Source organism: Bombina bombina, chromosome 3 (genome assembly GCF_027579735.1).
Source record: "Bombina bombina isolate aBomBom1 chromosome 3, aBomBom1.pri, whole genome shotgun sequence".
Classification (NCBI taxonomy): domain Eukaryota; kingdom Metazoa; phylum Chordata; class Amphibia; order Anura; family Bombinatoridae; genus Bombina; species Bombina bombina.
Window position 1 is genome coordinate 308,299,782 of NC_069501.1, and position 17,108 is coordinate 308,316,889.

Consider the following 17,108-nt stretch of genomic DNA (forward strand, 5'->3'; position numbering starts at 1 on the left):
CCTGAAGATCTTCCTACCTTATCTTCACCATGCCAGGTTCACCGATCCGTCCTCGGAAGTGTTGATCCAAGCCCAAGCGGGGAGCTGAAGAGTGACGTCCATCCTCGGGCTGAAGTCTGGATCCAAGCGGCGGCTGAAGAAATCCATCATCGGGCTGAAGTCGGAAGTCCATCATCGGGATGAAGTCTTCTATCAAGCAGCATCTTCAATCTTCTTTCTTCCGGAGCGGAGCGGAACCATCTTCTTCCCAGCCGACGCGGATCCATCCTCTTCTAACGACGCCTACTAGCCGAATGACGGTTCCTTTAAATGACGTCATCCAAGATGGCGTCCGTCGAATTCCGATGGTCTGATAGGATTCTATCAGCCAATCGGAATTAAGGTAGGAAAATTCTGATTGGCTGATGGAATCAGCCAATCAGATTGAGCTCGCATTCTATTGGCTGATCGGAACAGCCAATAGAATGCGAGCTCAATCTGATTGGCTGATTGGATCAGCCAATCAGATTGAACTTGAATCTGATTGGCTGATTCCATCAGCCAATCAGAATTTTCCTACCTTAATTCTGATTGGCTGATAGAATCCTATCAGCCAATCGGAATTCGACGGACGCCATCTTGGATGACGTCATTTAAAGGAACCGTCATTCGGCTAGTAGGCGTCGTTAGAAGAGGATGGATCCGCGACGGCTGGGAAAAAGATGGCTCCGCTCTGCTCCGGAAGAAAGAAGATTGAAGATGCTGCTTGATAGAAGACTTCATCCCGATGATGGACTTCCGACTTCAGCCCGATGATGGATTTCTTCAGCCGCCGCTTGGATCCAGACTTCAGCCCGAGGATGGACGTCACTCTTCAGCCCCCCGCTTGGGCTTGGATCAAGACTTCCGAGGACGGATCGGTGAACCTGGCATGGTGAAGATAAGGTAGGAATATCTTCAGGGGCTTAGTGTTGGAGGACCTCTTCTTGCCCCGCTTGGATGAAGACTTCTACCGGATGGCGGACCTCTTCTTGCTCCGCTTGGATGAAGAATTCGGCTCAGCTGGGTGAAGACGACTTAAGGTAGGGAGATCTTCAGGGGGTTAGTGTTAGGTTTTTTTAAGGGGGTTTGGGTGGGTTAGAGTAGGGGTATGTGGGTGGTGGGTTTTAATGTTGGGAGGGGGTTGTATTTTTTTTTTTACAGGTAAAAGAGCTGATTACTTTGGGGCAATGCCCCGCAAAAAGCCCTTTTAAGGGCTGGTAAAAGAGCTGATTACTTTGTAATTTAGAATAGGGTAGGGCATTTTTTTTATTTTGCGGGGCTTTATTATTTTATTAGGGGGCTTAGATTAGGTGTAATTAGTTTAAACTTCTTGTAATTCTTTTTTATTTTCTGTAATTTAATGTTTGTTTGTTTTTTGTACTATTGTTTAGTTTATTTAATTGAATTTAATTTTAGGTAATTGTAGTTAATTTTTTAAATTAATTTAATGATAGTGTAGTGTTAGGTTTAATTGTAACTTAGGTTAGGATTTATTTTACAGGTAATTTTGTAAGTATTTTAGCTAGGTAGTTATTAAATAGTTAATAACTATTTAATAACTATTGTACCTGGTTAAAATAAATACAAAGTTGCCTGTAAAATAAAAATAAATCCTAAAATAGCTACAATATAATTATTAATTATATTGTAGCTATCATGGGCCTAGATTTAGAGTTGGGCGGTAGCCGTCAAAACCAGCGTTAGAGGCTCCTAACGCTGGTTTTTTACCGCCCTCTGGTATTTGGAGCCAGTCATTAAAGGGTCTAACGCTCACTTTCCAGCCGCGACTTTTCCATACCGCAGATCCCCTTACGTCAATTGCGTATCCTATCTTTTCAATGGGATCTTTCTAACGCCGGTATTTAGAGTCGTGGCTGTAGTGAGCGTTAGAAATCTAACGACAAAACTCCAGCCGCAGAAAAAAGTCAGTAGTTAAGAGCTTTCTGGGCTAACGCCGGTTTATAAAGATCTTAACTACTGTGCTCAAAAGTACATTAACACCCATAAACTACCTATGTACCCCTAAACCAAGGTCCCCCCACATCGCCGCCACTCTATTAAAAATTTTTAACCCCTAATCTGCCGACCGCACACCGCTGCCACCTACATTATCCCTATGAACCCCTAATCTGCTGCCCCTAACACCGCCGACCCCTATATTATATTTATTAACCCCTAATCTGCCGCCCCGCTATCGCTGACCCCTGCATATTATTATTAACCCCTAATCTGCCGCTCCGTACACCGCTGCCACCTACATTATAGCTATGTACCCCTAATCTGCTGTGCCTAACACCGCCGACCCCTATATTATATTTATTGACCCCTAATCTGCCCCCCTCAACGTCGCCTCCACCTGCCTCCACTTATTAACCCCTAATCTGCCGAGCGGACCGCACTGCTACTATAATAAAGTTATTAACCCCTAATCCGCCTCACTCCCGCCTCAATAACCCTATAATAAATAGTATTAACCCCTAATCTGCCCTCCCTAACATTGCCGACACCTAACTTCAATTATTAACCCCTAATCTGCCGACCGAATCTCGCCGCTACTGTAATAAATGGATTAACCCCTAAAGCTAAGTCTAACCCTAACACCCCCCTAAGTTAAATATAATTTAAATCTAACGAAATAAATTAACTCTTATTAAATAAATTATTCCTATTTAAAGCTAAATACTTACCTGTAAAATAAACCCTAATATAGCTACAATATAAATTATAATTATATTATAGCTATTTTAGGATTTATATTTATTTTACAGGTAACTTTGTATTTATTTTAACCAGGTACAATAGCTATTAAATAGTTAAGAACTATTTAATAGCTACCTAGTTAAAATAATAACAAAATTACCTGTAAAATAAATCCTAACCTAAGTTACAATTAAACCTAACACTACACTATCAATAAATTAATTAAATAAAATACCTACAATTATCTACAATTAAACCTAACACTACACTATCAATAAATAAATTAAATACAATATCTACAAATAAATACAATGAAATAAACTAACTAAAGTACAAAAAATAAAAAAGAACTAAGTTACAAAAAATAAAAAAATATTTACAAACATTAGAAAAATATTACAACAATTTTAAACTAATTACACCTACTCTAAGCCCTCTAATAGAATAACAAAGCCCCCCAAAATAAAAAAATGCCCTACTCTATTCTAAATTAAAAAAGTTCAAAGCTCTTTTACCTTACCAGCCCTGAACAGGGCCCTTTGCGGGGCATGCCCCAAAGAATTCAGTTCTTTTGCCTGTAAAAAAAACACATACAATACCCCCCCCAACATTACAACCCACCACCCACATACCCCTAATCTAACCCAAACCCCCCTTAAATAAACCTAACACTAAGCCCCTGAAGATCTTCCTACCTTATCTTCACCATGCCAGGTTCACCGATCCGTCCTCGGAAGTGTTGATCCAAGCCCAAGCGGGGAGCTGAAGAGTGACGTCCATCCTCGGGCTGAAGTCTGGATCCAAGCGGCGGCTGAAGAAATCCATCATCGGGCTGAAGTCGGAAGTCCATCATCGGGATGAAGTCTTCTATCAAGCAGCATCTTCAATCTTCTTTCTTCCGGAGCGGAGCGGAGCCATCTTCGTCCCAGCCGACGCGGATCCATCCTCTTCTAACGACGCCTACTAGCCGAATGACGGTTCCTTTAAATGACGTCATCCAAGATGGCGTCCGTCGAATTCCGATTGTCTGATAGGATTCTATCAGCCAATCGGAATTAAGGTAGGAAAATTCTGATTGGCTGATGGAATCAGCCAATCAGATTGAGCTCGCATTCTATTGGCTGATCGGAACAGCCAATAGAATGGGAGCTCAATCTGATTGGCTGATCGGATCAGCCAATCGGATCGTACTTGAATCTGATTGGCTGATTCCATCAGCCAATCAGAATTTTCCTACCTTAATTCCGATTGGCTGATAGAATCCTATCAGCCAATCGGAACTCGACGGACGCCATCTTGGATGACGTCATTTAAAGGAACCGTCATTCGGCTAGTAGGCGTCGTTAGAAGAGGATGGATCCGCGACGGCTGGGAAATAGATGGCTCCGCTCCGGAAGAAAGAAGATTGAAGATGCTGCTTGATAGAAGACTTCATCCCGATGATGGACTTCCGACTTCAGCCCGATGATGGATTTCTTCAGCCGCCGCTTGGATCCAGACTTCAGCCCGAGGAGTCACTCTTCAGCCCCCCGCTTGGGCTTGGATCAAGACTTCCGAGGACGGATCGGTGAACCTGGCATGGTGAAGATAAGGTAGGAAGATCTTCAGGGGCTTAGTGTTAGGTTTATTTAATGGGGGTTTGGGTTAGATTAGGGGTATGTGGGTGGTGGGTTGTAATGTTGGGGGGGTATTGTATGTATTTTTTTTACAGGCAAAAGAGCTGAATTCTTTGGGGCATGCCCCGCAAAGGGCCCTGTTCAGGGCTGGTAAGGTAAAAGAGCTTTGAACTTTTTTAATTTAGAATAGGGTAGGGCATTTTTTTATTTTGGGGGTCTTTGTTATTTTATTAGGGGGCTTAGAGTAGGTGTAATTAGTTTAAAATTGTTGTAATTTTTTTCTAATGTTTGTAAATATTTTTTTATTTTTTGTAACTTAGTTCTTTTTTATTTTTTGTACTTTAGTTAGTTTATTTAATTGTTTTTATTTGTAGGAATTGTATTTAATTTATTTATTGATAGTGTAGTGTTAGGTTTAATTGTAGATAATTGTAGGTATTTTATTTAATTAATTTATTGATAGTGTAGTGTAAGGTTTAATTGTAACTTAGGTTAGGATTTATTTTACAGGTAATTTTCTAATTATTTTAACTAGGTAACTATTAAATAGTTATTAACTATTTAATAGCTATTGTACCTGGTTAAAATAATTACAAAGTTGCCTGTAAAATAAATATTAATCCTAAAATAGCTACAATATAATTATAATTTATATTGTAGCTATATTAGGGTTTATTTTACAGGTAAGTATTTAGCTTTAAATAGGAATAATTTATTTAATAAGAGTTAATTTATTTCGTTAGATTTAAATTATATTTAATTTAGGGGGGTGTTAGGGTTAAAGTTAGACTTAGCTTTAGGGGTTAATAAATTTCTTATAGTAGCGGTGAGCTCCTGTCGGCTGATTAGGGGTTAATACTTGAAGTTAGGTGTCGGCAATGTTAGGGAGGGCAGATTAGGGGTTAATACTATTTATTATAGGGTTATTGAGGCGGGAGTGAGGTGGATTAGGGGTTAATACATTTATTATAGTAGCGCTCAGGTCCGGTCGGCAGATTAGGGGTTAATAAGTGTAGTCAGGTTGAGGCGACGTTGGGGGCGGCAGATTAGGGGTTAATAAATATAATATAGGGGTCGGCGATGTTAGGGCAGCAGATTAGGGGTACATAGGGATAATGTAGGTGGCGGGGGTGTACGGAGCGGCAGATTAGGGGTTAAAAATAATATGCAGGGGTCAGTGGGGGCGGCAGATTAGGGGTTAATAAGTGTAAGGTTAGGGGTGTTTAGACTCTGGGTACATGTTAGAATGTTAGGTGCAGACGTAGGAAGTGTTTCCCCATAGGAAACAATTGGGCTGCGTTAGGAGCTGAACGCGGCTTTTTTGCAGGTGTTAGGTTTTTTTCCAGCTCAAACAGCCCCATTGTTTTCTATGGGGGAATCGTGCACGAGCACGTTTTTTAAGCTGGCCGCGTCCGTAAGCACCCAGCCATTCTGTGAACTCTAAATACCAGCGGTATTTATAAGGTGCGGGGGGAAAAAAGCATGCGTAGCTAACGCACCCCTTTGGCCGCAGAACTCTAAATCTAGCCGTGTTTATTTTACAGGTAAGTATTTATTTTTAAATAGGAATAATTTAGTTAATAATATTAATTTTTATTTAGATTTATTTAAATAATATTTAAGTTATGGGGGTGTTAGGGTTAGGGTTAGACTTAGGTTTAGGTAATAAGTTTAATATAGTGGCGGCGGTGTAGGGGGGGCAGGATAGGGTTTAATAAGTTTAATATAGGTTGCAGCGGTATAGGGGGGGCAGGATACGGGTTAATAAATTTAATATAGGTGGCAGCGGTATAGGGGACGGCAGATTAGGGGTCAATAGGTATTATGTAGGTGGCGGCGGGGTCCGGGAGCGGTGGTTTAGGGGTTAATATATTTATTATAGTTGCGGCGGGGTCCGGGAGCGGCGGTTTAGGGGGTAATAACTTTATTTAGGTGCGGGGGGCTCCGGGAGCGGTGGTTTAGGGGCTAGTTAGTTTATTTAGTTGCGGCGGGGTCCGGGAGCGGCGGTTTAGAGGTTAATAAGTATACTGTAAGCGAGGTGGTGTAGGGGGGACAGATTAGGGGTGTTTAGACTCGGGGTACATGTTAGAGTGTTAGGTGCAGTCATTTCCATAGGAATCAGTGGGATATCAGGCAGCAGCGAACATGAGCTCTCGCTGCTGTCAGACTCCCATTGATTCCTATGGCATCTGCCACCTCCAGGGCGGCGGATTGAAAACCAGGTACGCTGGGCCGGAATAGTGGCGAGCGTACCTGGTAGGTATTTGATAACTACCAAAAGTAGTCAGTAGTGACGTAAGAATCGATCTGTGTCGGACTGAGACCGGCGGATCATAGCTTACGTCACTATATTCTACTTTTGCCGGTCTCTAGCCTTTGATAACTAAGGCGAATCAGCCTCGCCACAAATACGCTGTGGAATTCCAGCGTATTTGCGGTTGACAGCTTGATAACTAGAGGCCTATAACTCATTAATACTGAAGGGCTACACAATGGCTTCAAAAACGTTTATTTGCATTTCATTTCTATAATTTCTTTAGTTTCTTACAGTGATGACACATAATAAACATTTATATCCAGCTAACAGAACTCTGCTTTTTTACACCTTGTCGGTATAAGATCACAAACTGTAGATCAGGGATTCTTTAGATCCACACACACAATCATCATTTTAGGACAAGTCTATATGAACATTAATGAGTTAATTTACTTCAGTCACCTTGATAAATATGATGTACAGCCAAGTAAAGTGAAATATTGGCCTGTTTGCAGCCCCAGGACTGACACACCTGCAGTAGATGCACTTATTGTAACAGCTGGTACAAAATAAATCCAAACTGTTCATGGTACTAGAAGTCACAGTCTGAAACAAAAATAACGCTGTATATATATATATATATATATAATACTAAATATTTCTACAGGTTTTTTAAAGAAGTTTTCCTGAGACTTTTAAAGGACGTTGCTGTTCATACAGATTGTACATCATAAATGAGTAAAAATGGGTTTTAAAGAGGTCTTGGGTGTTGAAAAATAAAGTTAAAAAAAATCATACAAAAATAGTTTAAATCGTGTCTTGTGAGTTTACACAATGCAAAGATACTTGAAAACCATGCAGTAACCAGGTCTTCTAATGAATTGAAATGGCATTGATACTGAAAATAATTTGTAATGGATTAAAATATGGGCCAATAATAAGAGGATGAAGTAAGATAACACTGAATGTGGATGAATTAAACCACATCAAAGAAAAGATCAAACCTTGAATGGTATGTTTTAGCATTTATAGTTACAAACTGTTTCATTGTTCAGTTCAGATGCCTTGTTAATGGGATAATACATTCACAGATTTTCTATCCTGTAGATAAAACATTACTATTATTATTATTATTATACGTTAAAATATTTTTGCCTGAAAAAAAGTTACTATTAGATCACTGGCTAACAACAGTAGCTCTTACGGTTCTATAAGTGGTCAGGGGCAGAACCCGGAAGGAAAACAAAATTGTGTAAAACAGGGAATAAACATCTGTATTTTTAATTATCTGTAACAAATTTAAAAAATACCATATTTAGATGCAGAGCTAAGTGAGTAAAATTTAAATATAAGCTTTCAAGATTATTATTTTTTTTCCTATAGATATAACTGAGGCCACAATGGACTTAAAACACTGCCAGCTATGCAAAAATATGAACAAAATTGTATAGGAATTAATTAGCTATTGTAATGAAATGAAAATAAAGAATTTTGAGGAACACTAAAAAAACATTATACAAAATGATGTACAGGAACTGTGAGTTTAATAAATAGAGTGTTATTTTACGCCCAAAAAAATATATTTGCAAAATGTAATTATATTGCTAAGTTACAATATACTATTTTCTCACCTTACTTCTCTCAAATGATGCCAAGATATCCAAGTCTGTTGTGTCTGCAATCCCTCCATGTAAAATTAGTATCTTGTTGTCAATAATAGTAGCTAGCGGTAGCTGGCTATATATTTCCTCCAAAACGTGCAGAATTTTTTGGCCATGTGCCTGAGAAACAAAGTGCACTTACTAAATAAATGACTAAAACTGATTTTCTATTTATTGTTGTTTAAGAGATGTAAATAGAATAAAAATAGCTTTAGAACAACATTAGATTTTAACATCAAAATAAGTATTTCTTCAGAACCATTCACACAGTCTATTTATTTAAAAATATACTCTACGAACTGGAGCTATACGAACTGGAGCTATACGACTATTCGTACATTTATTTACCGCTAGCATTATAAAGTATGTCTCATATTTGAGAATACCCTACATTAGACATCATTATCTGTACAGGATAAGGGATAATACATATATATGAAACAAAGAAGCCCAATGGAACATTGAGGAACCAGTCAAACATTTATTATTCAGAGATGAAGTTTGTGTGTATATATATATATATATATATATATATATATATATATATATATATATATATATATGTATATACTGTGTGTGTGAATATATATATATATATATATATATAATCTGTAGAATGATCTGAGAAGAGAACCAGAAGTAACATAACATTATGAGCCATGGCTCATGGTATTTGTCATGATTTATGCTATTGCAAATTATAGTGGTATAAATTAATTAGTAACCCTCGCCAGCCTAGAAGAAGTGTGACATGAAGTCCAATTTTTTTCTTTCATGAGGTAACAACTTTCCACTTTACTTATTATATCTAATTTGCTTTATTCTCTTGATATCCTTTTGGTGAAAAGCATACCTAGGTAGGTCCAGGAACACTAATGCACTACTGGGAGCTAGCTGCTTATTGGTGGCTGCACATATTTGCCTCTTGTTATTAAAGGGACAGTCAAGTCCAAAATAAACTTTCAGGTTTTAAATAGGGCATGTAATTTTAAACAACTTTCCAATTTACTTTTATCACCAATTTTTCCTTTTCTCTTGGTATTCTTAGTTGAAAGCTAAACCTAAGTAGGCTCATATGCTAATTTCTTAGATCTTGAAGACCGCCTCTAACGTGAATGCAATTTTACAGTTTTTCACCAATAGAGGGCGTTAGTTCATGTGTGTCATATAGATAACATTGAGTTCACGCACGTGAAGTTAACTAGGAGTAAGCACTGAATGGCTAAAATGCAAGTCTGTCAAAAGAACTGAAATAAGGGGGCAGTTTGCAGAGGCTTAGATACAAGGTAATTACAGAGGTAAAAAGTATATTATTATAACTGTGTTGGTTATGCAAAACTGGGGAATGGGTAATAAAGGGTTTATCTATACGTTAAACATCAAGAATTCTGGTGTTGACTGTCCCTTTAACTCAACCAATATGTTCAGCTTGCTCCCAGTAGTACATTGCTCCTCCTTCAACAAAGGATACAAAGAGAACAAAGCAAATCAGATGACAGAAGTACATTGTAAAGTTGTTTAAAATTACATATTGTATCTGAATTATGAATGTTTAGTTTTGACTTTACTCTCCCTTTAAGTTTCTGAACTTGATGATTCATATGACTTAAAATATTTTTTTTTTAGAAATATGTTGTTTGTATATCTTGAAGTATTGATAAATAGTACTAAAACTCTTGTCTTTGTGACTGGTGATGAGATTACCACTGAGTCAAGGCAGGGATAATAAAACACAGTTTTGTAGGCAAATTGACAACGCATATCATGGATGAGCTGGAATTCTTAAAGGCATCTACTGGTTTTGCTGGAATAAATATGTGTCAGGATTGTAATCCAACTCTCTACCTGGTATACCATCCAGCAAAAGGCCTAGCTGTAGGCCTCCCTCCAGCTGTCGGCACAGGTGTCTTATTGTCTCATTCATAACAAAAAAAAATTATTTCAATAATGTAATCAAGTATGGAAAGAGGAATGTGAGAAAGTCAACAAATCTCATATAAGATCTACAAGTTAACAAGCTTTGACGCCAAATAATATTCTACTAAACATTGGTAAATGAGCATACCTTATATTTTTGCATGACCTCTTTGGTAAAGCCATACCTAAAAAATAAATAAAAAAAATTATGCATTTTATTATGGTTCTAACAATCATGTCTAATACTCTATTAGTCAGTCAGCAGCTTACAAGGCTTCTTTATATATACTAACACTAAAACAAGTCTACCTTGTGGGTTGAATCATCCCTTCTTCTCTGTTTAAAATATAAGATACTCCTTATTTTAAACAATACTCCTAGGACACTATAAAGAAAACTGTATGTAGATGAGATATATAAACCAATAAAAGATAGTCAGTGTACCTATTCTAAATACACAGGGTGTATGTCGGCTTGGGTGTATTTGTAGGAAAAATATTTTGATTTGGGTGTATTTGTCCAAATAAGACATAGGCCTGTGAGGATCTGGGTATTCTGTAAAATATAAGTAATATAAAAAAAAAGTTTAGTGGACCTGATGTTGCATGGTATTATTACTGGAATATTCTGTTGTGTTCATTGAATATAAAACTATAAGTATCCTGTCAGTATAACAAATAATATATGTTAGCGCCCCCTAGAGCACAGTTATGTGCAGATTAGTGACTTTAGAGTAAATGTAGCTATTGTTCATTTTGCAAAATCATGATGGTTGGTAATATTTTTTGGGATAAATATGGTGGTAAACAGTAACACAGAGTAAAGGGCCATATAACTTGCAAAAGTGAAGGAGTAGTATATATGGTTTATTGTGACTGTCAGATGTACTATGTAGGAAAGACCTATATGGAATTACGAGATAGAATTAAAGAACATGAAAGGTGCATTATGAATCTTTGCATAAAAACAAGCAATGTAGCGAGACATTTTTTTGATCATCATGGCAGTGGTCAAAACCTTTTAAATTTTAGAGGTTTGGAATTGGTGGATCTATAAAAACAGAATTTATGCTTACCTGATAAATTACTTTCTCCAACGGTGTGTCCGGTCCACGGCGTCATCCTTACTTGTGGGAATATCTCTTCCCCAACAGGAAATGACAAAGAGTCCCAACAAATCTGGCCATATAGTCCCTCCTAGGCTCCGCCCACCCCAGTCATTCGACCGACGGACAGGAGGAAAAATATAGGAGAAACCATATGGTACCGTGGTGACTGTAGTTAGAGAAAATAATTCATCAGACCTGATTAAAAAACCAGGGCGGGCCGTGGACCGGACACACCGTTGGAGAAAGTAATTTATCAGGTAAGCATAAATTCTGTTTTCTCCAACATTGGTGTGTCCGGTCCACGGCGTCATCCTTACTTGTGGGAACCAATACCAAAGCTTTAGGACACGGATGAAGTGAGGGAGCAAATCAGGTTACCTAAACAGAAGGCACCACGGCTTGCAAAACCTTTCTCCCAAAAATAGCCTCCGAAGAAGCAAAAGTATCAAATTTGTAAAATTTGGCAAAAGTGTGCAGTGAAGACCAAGTCGCTGCCTTACATATCTGATCAACAGAAGCCTCGTTCTTGAAGGCCCATGTGGAAGCCACAGCCCTAGTGGAGTGAGCTGTTATTCTTCCAGGAGGCTGCCGTCCGGCAGTCTCATAAGCCAATCGGATGATGCTTTTAAGCCAAAAGGAAAGAGAGGTAGAAGTTGTTTTTTGACCTCTCCTTTTACCAGAATAGACGACAAACAGAGAAGATGTTTTTCTGAACTCTTTTGTAGCTGCTAAGTAGAATTTTAGAGCACGGACTACATCTAAATTGTGTAGCAAACGTTCCTTCTTTGAAACTGGATTCGGACACAAAGAAGGTACAACTATCTCCTGGTTAATATTCTTGTTGGAAACAACCTTTGGAAGAAAACCAGGCTTAGTACGCAAAACAACCTTATCTGAATGGAACACCAGATAGGGCGGAGTACACTGCAGAGCAGATAACTCTGAAACTCTTCTAGCAGAAGAAATAGCAACCAAAAACAAGACTTTCCAAGATAATAACTTAATATCTATGGAATGTAGAGGTTCAAACGGAACCCCTTGAAGAACTGAAAGAACTAGATTTAGACTCCAGGGAGGAGTCAAAGGTCTGTAAACAGGCTTGATTCTAACCAGAGCCTGAACAAATGCTTGAACATCTGGCACAGCTGCCAGTCGTTTGTGTAGTAAGACAGATAAAGCAGAAATCTGTCCTTTTAGAGAACTCGCAGATAATCCTTTATCCAAACCTTCCTGCAGAAAGGAAAGAATCTTAGGAATTTTTATCTTATGCCATGGGAATCCCTTGGATTCACACCAACAGATATATCTTTTCCATATTTTATGGTAAATTTTTCTAGTCACTGGTTTTCTGGCCTACACCAGAGTATCTATCACAGAATCTGAAAACCCACGTTTTGATAGAATCAAGCGTTCAATCTCCAAGCCGTCAGCTGGAGGGAGACCAGATTTGGATGTTTGAATGGACCCTGAACAAGAAGGTCCTGTCTCAAAGGTAGCTTCCATGGTGGAACCGATGACATATTCACCAGGTCTGCATACCAAGTCCTGCGTGGCCACGCAGGAGCTATCAAGATCACCGAGGCCCTCTCCTGTTTGATCCTGGCTACCAGCCTGGGAATGACAGGAAACGGTGGAAACACATAAGCTAGGTTGAAGGACCAAGGTGCTACTAGTGCATCCACTAGAGTCGCCTTGGGATCCCTGGATCTGGACCCGTAGAAAGGAACCTTGAAGTTCTGACGAGACGCCATCAGATCCATGTCTCGAATGCCCCATAATTGAGTCAACTGGGCAAAGATCTCCGGGTGGAGTTCCCACTCCCCCGGATGGAATGTCTGACGACTCAGATAATCCGCTTCCCAGTTTTCTACACCTGGGATGTGGATCACAGATAGATGGCAGGAGTGATCCTCTGCCCATTGTATTATTTTGGTCACTTCTTTCATCGCTAAGGAACTCCTTGTTCCCCCCTGATGATTGATATACGCAACAGTCGTCATGTTGTCTGATTGGAATCTTATGAATCTGGCCTTTGCAAGCTGAGGCCAAGCCCTTAGAGCATTGAATATCGCTCTTAGTTCCAGAATGTTTATCGGGAGAAGAGACTCTTCCCGAGACCATAGTCCCTGAGCTTTCAGGGGATCCCAGGCCGCGCCCCAACCCACTAGGCTGGCGTCGGTCGTGACAATGACCCACTCTGGTCTGCGGAAGCTCATCCCCTGGGATAGATGGTCCAGGGTCAGCCACCAATGGAGTGAATCTCTGGTCTTCTGATCTACTTGGATCACTGGAGACAAGTCTGTATAGTCCCCATTCCACTGTTTGAGCATGCACAGTTGTAATGGTCTTAGATGAATTTGCGCAAAAGGAACAATGTCCATTGCTGCAACCATCAACCCTACTACTTCCATGCACTGAGCTATGGAAGGACGTGGAACAGAGTGAAGAACTTGACAAGCGCTTAGAAGTTTTGACTTTCTGACATCTGTCAGAAAAATCCTCATTTCTAAGGAATCTATTATTGTTCCCAAGAAGGGAACTCTTGTTGACGGAGACAGAGAACTTTTTTCTATGTTCACCTTCCATCCGTGAGATCTGAGAAAGGCCAGAACGATGTCTGTATGAGCCTTTGCTTTTGAAAGGGACGACGCTTGTATTAGAATGTCGTCCAAGTACGGTACTACTGCAATGCCCCTCGGTCTTAAAACCGCTAGAAGGGACCCAAGTACCTTTGTGAAAATCCTTGGAGCAGTGGCTAACCAGAATGGGAGGGCCACAAACTGGTAATGTTTGTCCAGAAAGGCGAACCTTAGGAACTGATGATGTTCTTTGTGGATAGGAATATGTAGGTACGCATCCTTTAGATCCACGGTAGTCATAAATTGACCTTCCTGGATAGTGGGTAGAATCGTTCGAATGGTTTCCATTTTGAACGATGGTACCCTGAGAAATTTGTTTAGGATCTTTAAATCCAGAATTGGTCTGAAGGTTCCCTCTTTTTTGGGAACTACGAACAGATTTGAGTAAAATCCCATTCCTTGTTCCGTCCTTGGAACAGGGTGTATTACTCCCATCTTTAACAGGTCTTCTACACAATGTAAGAACGCCTGTCTCTTTATTTGGTTTAAGGATAAGTGAGACTGAATTCCAGAAGATAACCCTGAGAAACTATTTCTAGTGCCCAGGGATCCTGAACATCTCTTGCCCAAGCCTGAGCAAAGTGAGAGAGTCTGCCCCCTACTAGATCCGGTCCCGGATCGGGGGCTACTCCTTCATGCTGTTTTGTTAGCAGCAGCAGGCTTTTTGGCCTGCTTACCCTTGTTCCAGCCTTGCATAGGTTTCCAGGCTGGTTTGGGCTGTGAGGCATTACCCTCTTGCTTAGAGGATGCAGAATTAGAGGCCGTCCGCTCCTGAAATTGCGAAAGGAACGAAAATTAGACTTATTCTTGGCCTTGAAAGGCCTATCTTGTGGAAGGGCGTGGCCCTTTCCCCCAGTGATGTCTGAGATAATCTCTTTCAATTCTGGCCCAAAGAGAGTTTTACCTTTGAAAGGGATGTTAAGCAATTTTGTCTTGGATGATACATCCGCTGACCAAGACTTTAGCCAAAGCGCTCTGCGCGCCACAATTGCAAACCCTGAATTTTTCGCCGCTAATCTAGCTAATTGCAAAGCGGCATCCAAAATAAAGGAGTTAGCCAACTTAAGTGCGTGAACTCTGTCCATAACCTCCTCATATGGAGTCTCTCTACTGAGCGACTTTTCTAGTTCCTCGAACCAGAACCACGCTGCTGTAGTGACAGGAACAATGCACGAAATGGGTTGTAGGAGGTAACCTTGCTGTACAAAAATCTTTTTAAGCAAACCTTCTAATTTTTTATCCATAGGATCTTTGAAAGCACAACTATCCTCGATAGGAATAGTAGTTCACTTGTTTAGAGTAGAAACTGCCCCCTCGACCTTAGGGACTGTCTGCCATAAGTCCTTTCTGGGGTCGACCATAGGAAATAATTTCTTAAATATAGGGGGGAGAACAAAAGGTATGCCGGGCTTCTCCCACTCCTTATTCACTATGTTCGCCACCCGCTTGGGTATAGGAAAAGCGTCGGGGTGCACCGGAACCTCTAGAAACTTGTCCATCTTGCATAATTTCTCTGGAATGACCAAGTTGTCACAATCATCCAGAGTAGATAACACCTCCTTAAGCAGTGCGCGGAGATGTTCTAATTTAAATTTAAATGTCACAACATCAGGTTCAGCTTGTTGAGAAATTTTTCCTGAATCTGAAATTTCCCCATCTGACAAAACCTCCCTCATGGCCACTTCAGATTGGTGTGAGGGTATGACAGAACAATTATCATCAGCGCCCTCCTGCTCTTCAGTGTTTAAAACAGAGCAATCGCGCTTTCTCTGATATGCAGGCATTTTGGATAAAATATTTGCTATGGAGTTATCTATTACAGCCGTCAATTGTAATAAGCATTGGCGCGCTAGATGTACTAGGGGCCTCCTGTGTGGGCAAAACTGGTGTAGACACAGTAGGAGATGATGTAGTATCATGTCTACTCCCCTCATCTGAGGAATCATCTTGGGCAATTTCATTATCTGTGGCAGTACTGTCCTTACTTTGTTTGGACGCTATTGCACAATTATCACACAATTTTGAATGGGGAGACACATTGGCTTTCATACATATAGAACATAGCTTATCCGAAGGCACAGACATGTTAAACAGGCTTAAACTTGTCAATAAAGCACAAAAACCGTTTTAAAACAAAACCGTTACTGTCACTTTAAATTTTAAACAGAGTACACTTTATTACTGAATATGTGAAAAAGTATGAAGGAATTGTTCAAAATTTAGAAAAATTTCACCACAGTGTCTTAAAGCATTAAAAGTATTGCACACCAATTTTCAGAGCTTTAACCCTCAAAATAAGCCGTTTACAAAATTAACCCCTATACAGTCCCAGCTACAGTCTTTGCTGTGACCTAACCAAGCCCAGAGGGGAATACGATACCAAATGACGCCTTCTAGAAACTTTTCCAACTATTTTCAGGTCCTCACACATGCATCTGCATGTCTTGCTCTCAAAAACAACTGCGCAATAATGGCGCGAAAATGAGGCTCAGCCTACAACTGGGAAGGCCCTTCCTGACTGGAAAAGGTGTCTAACATAGTGCCTGACGTTAAAAAACGTTCCCCAAGTTTATAAGTGTGAATTATCAGCATTAACATGTATAAAATGTCCAAATAAAGCAATCGATTTAGCCCATAAAAGTGTCTACCAGTTTTATAGCCCATATTAAGCCCTTTATTCTGTTTGAAACTAAGAAAATGGCTTACCGGTCCCCATGAGGGGAAATGACAGCCTTCCAGCATTACACAGTCTTGTTAGAAATATGGCTAGTCATACCTTAAGCAGAAAAGTCTGCTAACTGTTTCCCCCAACTGAAGTTACTTCATCTCAACAGTCCTATGTGGAAACAGCAATCGATTTTAGTTACTGTCTGCTAAAATCATCTTCCTCTCACAAACAGAAATCTTCATCTTTTTCTGTTTCAGAGTAAATAGCACATACCAGCACTATTTTAAAATAACAAACTCTTGATAGTAGAATAAAAAAACTACATTTAAACACCACATACTCTTAACCATCTCCGTGGAGATGTTGCCTGTGCAATGGCAAAGAGAATGACTGGGGTGGGCGGAGCCTAGGAGGGACTATATGGCCAGCTTTGCTGGGACTCTTTGCCATTTCCTGTTGGGGAAGAGATATTCCCACAAGTAAGGATGACGCCGTGGACCGGACACACCAATGTTGGAGAA

General features: G+C 39.8%; 1 protein-coding gene across 1 annotated transcript in view; it reads right to left on the minus strand.

The window, feature by feature from the left end:
* PPEF1 (protein phosphatase with EF-hand domain 1) overlaps window positions 1-17,108 on the minus strand; it is a 209,004-nt gene that overhangs the window by 146,000 nt on the left and 45,896 nt on the right. The window contains exons 8-9 of the mRNA XM_053705264.1: window positions 10,321-10,357; window positions 8,226-8,375 (exon numbers count right to left, since the gene is read on the minus strand). Coding sequence (XP_053561239.1) covers window positions 8,226-8,375; window positions 10,321-10,357 — 187 coding nt within the window. The remainder of the gene's footprint in view (window positions 1-8,225; window positions 8,376-10,320; window positions 10,358-17,108) is intronic.